At 50.6% G+C, this 2,795-nt stretch overlaps 1 protein-coding gene across 1 annotated transcript in view; it reads right to left on the reverse strand.

The window, feature by feature from the left end:
• Positions 1-2,430, reverse strand: part of LOC107107643 (C-1-tetrahydrofolate synthase, cytoplasmic-like) — a gene marked incomplete at its 5' end in the record, with an annotated part of 27,364 nt that extends 24,934 nt beyond the window's left edge. Inside the window, one exon of the mRNA XM_015407944.1 lies at positions 2,253-2,430. Within this exon, the coding sequence (XP_015263430.1) occupies positions 2,253-2,430 (178 nt within the window). The remainder of the gene's footprint in view (positions 1-2,252) is intronic.
• Positions 2,431-2,795: the final 365 nt, after the last annotated feature.

Consider the following 2,795-nt stretch of genomic DNA (forward strand, 5'->3'; position numbering starts at 1 on the left):
TCCTTCCCCTTCCCCTCCCCACAACAGACACCCTGTGAGGTAAAAGAAGAAGAAGAGATTGGATTTATACCCCACCCTTCACTACCCGAAGGTGTCTCAGAGCGGCTTACAAACTCCTTTCCCTTCCCCTCCCCACAACAGACACCCTGTGAGGCAGGTGGGGTTGAGAAGGCTCTTTCGAGGACTGCTCTTGAGAGAACAGCTCTGACAGAACTATGGCTTGCCCAAGGTCATCCAGCAGGTGCAAGTGGAGGAGTGGGGAATCAAACCTGGTTCTCCCAGATTGGAGTCCGCACACTTAACCACGACACCAAACTGGCTTGGTGCTTGGTGGGCGCTCAGAAAGGTGTTGCCCGTGGGGGGACCCCAGTATACTCTTTAAATCATCCATCAAGCCCTAGCGTTTATCTGTATTCTTTCCTGTCGCTCCGGACACGGCAATCAGATCTGGCATATTCGGGACAAATGACTCTGCATTATTCCAAGGACATTAGAGAGTGATTCAATTATAATGCCGACATGAAAGTTTGAATTAGATTTGGTCTCAGGGAAACTCTCTGTGTGTCGGGCAGGGATACAGTTAATGCTGAAAACAAGGGCCCATTAATTTTTTTTTTTACCCTGGCAGTGAAGCCCCTGAGCCCCTGAACACTTGCTATATGCTTTCTATTACAGAACGGTAGGCTGTTGGTCCAGCTCTGTGTCTGAAAAGGGCTGTCGAGTTGCAGCTCATTTATGGCCACCCTGCAGGGTTTTCAAGGCAAAAGAGAGGTGGTTTGCCATTGCCTGCCTCTGCACAGCAACCCTGGACTTCCTTGGGGGTCTCCCATCCAAGGACTAACCAGGGCTGACTCTGCTTAGCTTCCGAGAGCTGATGCGATCGGGCTCGCCTTAGTCCATCTAGTTCAGTATAATCTACTCTGATTGGGAGGGATTCTGATTCACTTTGAGCAGAGAAGGTCTTTTCCCGGATCCTGGCTGTTACCCACTTTTTGCATGGAAATGCCAGGGACCGAACCTGGGACCCGCTGCCTGAAAAACCTACTTGCAAAGCCACATGGCCCCACTGAACCGCAGCCCCTCCTACTGCTCTCCCTCATCCACTTAAGCTAGGATTTTCCCCAGGAGAGCCAGTTTGGTGTAGCGGTTAAGTGCGCGGACTCTAATCTGGGAGAACCGGGTTTGATTCCCCCACTCCTCCACTTGCACCTGGCTGGATGACCTTGGGCAAGCTGTAGTTCTGATGAGAGCTGTTCTTGAAAAAGAGCCGTTTCTATCAAGAGCTCTCTCAGCTCCACCTGCCTCACAGGGTGTCTGTTGTGGGGAGGGGAAGGAGTTTGTAAGCCGCTTTGAGACTCCTCTGGGTAGTGAAGGGCGGGGTATAAATCCAATCTCTTCTCTTCTTCTTCTAGTTCTACAAGCACAGAAATAAATGGGATATCCCAGTTATGTATGTTTGTGTATACACACACACAAACCCCTTCTGACTAGGATAAAAGGACTCAGATCTCACTTTCTGCTCGTGTCTGATGAAGGGAACTTTTACTCTTGAAAGCTTGAACACATGGAGATGCTTTATACTGAATTAGACCTTTGGTCCATTAAAATCAGTATTATCCACTAAGACTGGCAGTGGCTCTCCAGGGTTTCAGGCGGAGGGCTTTCACATCACCTCCTACCTGATCCAGTTTGGCGTCATGGTTAAGTGCGCGGACTCTAATCTGGGAGACCGTGGTTTGATTCCCCACTCCTCCACTTGCACCTGGCTACATGATCTTGGGCAAGCCATAGTTCTGTCAGAGCTGTTCTTGAAAAAGAGCAGTTTCTGTCAGAGTTCTCTCAGCCCCACCCACCTCACAGGGTGTCTGTTGTGGGGAGGGGAACGGAAAGGAGTTTGTAAGCTGCTCTGAGACTCTGAGTGAAGGGCGGGGTAGAAATCTCGACAGGTCTTCTTCTTCTTTAACTGGAAATGCCAGGAAATTGAACCTGGGACCTTCTGCATGCCAAGCAGAGGCTCTACCACTAAGCCATGGCCCCTCCCTTTATATCCTGAAACTCTTTACTGGTCCCTAAGGTGCCACTGGACTGGAATCTAACTGCGGACCAACACAGCTTGGCACAGGGGGCGAATGTTCAGTGCCAGAGCTGCCACCAACCCGACAACGCTCCCTTTGCTCCCTCATACATTTATCTCCTAGCCAAATGATGACTTCAAAAGAAACAGCCAAACAGACTGAAGTACAGACTCTCACCTCCACATCATACAAGAATCTGAAGTTACTTGGGGCCTGTGACGCACGCTGTACCGCTTCCGCCAGCGCCACGGCTCCTTTCCCCCCCTCGGCCCAGTGGGTGCACTTCACAGCGTCGAAAGCTCCAGCTTCCTTGGCCAGCTGCATGACCAGCTGCAACTCTGCCTCCGTGTCCGACCTGTAAAAACAGACGTTTAAAAGTGATAGGGAGAACTAGGTGATTTTCCTCGGGCCCCGGCAAAGGAAATACACAGTGCATCTCCGACGCCTCTTTCTAAACTAGAAGTAATTAAGCTTGCGGAACTCACTGCGATGGGATGCAGTGGTGCCTACTAGGTTGGTTGGATTTAAGAGGGGATTATACAAACTCGTGAAACGACAGGCCCATCAGCAGGCACAATGGACTCAGTGGAACCTCCAGGTCGAGAGACAATGCCCATCTGAATAAGAACAAAAGAAGAGCCCTGCTGGATCAGACCAGTGGCCCATCTAGTCCAGAATCCTGTTTCACACAGTGGCCATCCAGATGCCTGCTAATGCCAT

The sequence above is a fragment of the Gekko japonicus genome, unplaced genomic scaffold (assembly GCF_001447785.1).
Source record: "Gekko japonicus isolate JY-2015 unplaced genomic scaffold, Gekko_japonicus_V1.1 scaffold6006, whole genome shotgun sequence".
Lineage (NCBI taxonomy): Eukaryota > Metazoa > Chordata > Lepidosauria > Squamata > Gekkonidae > Gekko > Gekko japonicus.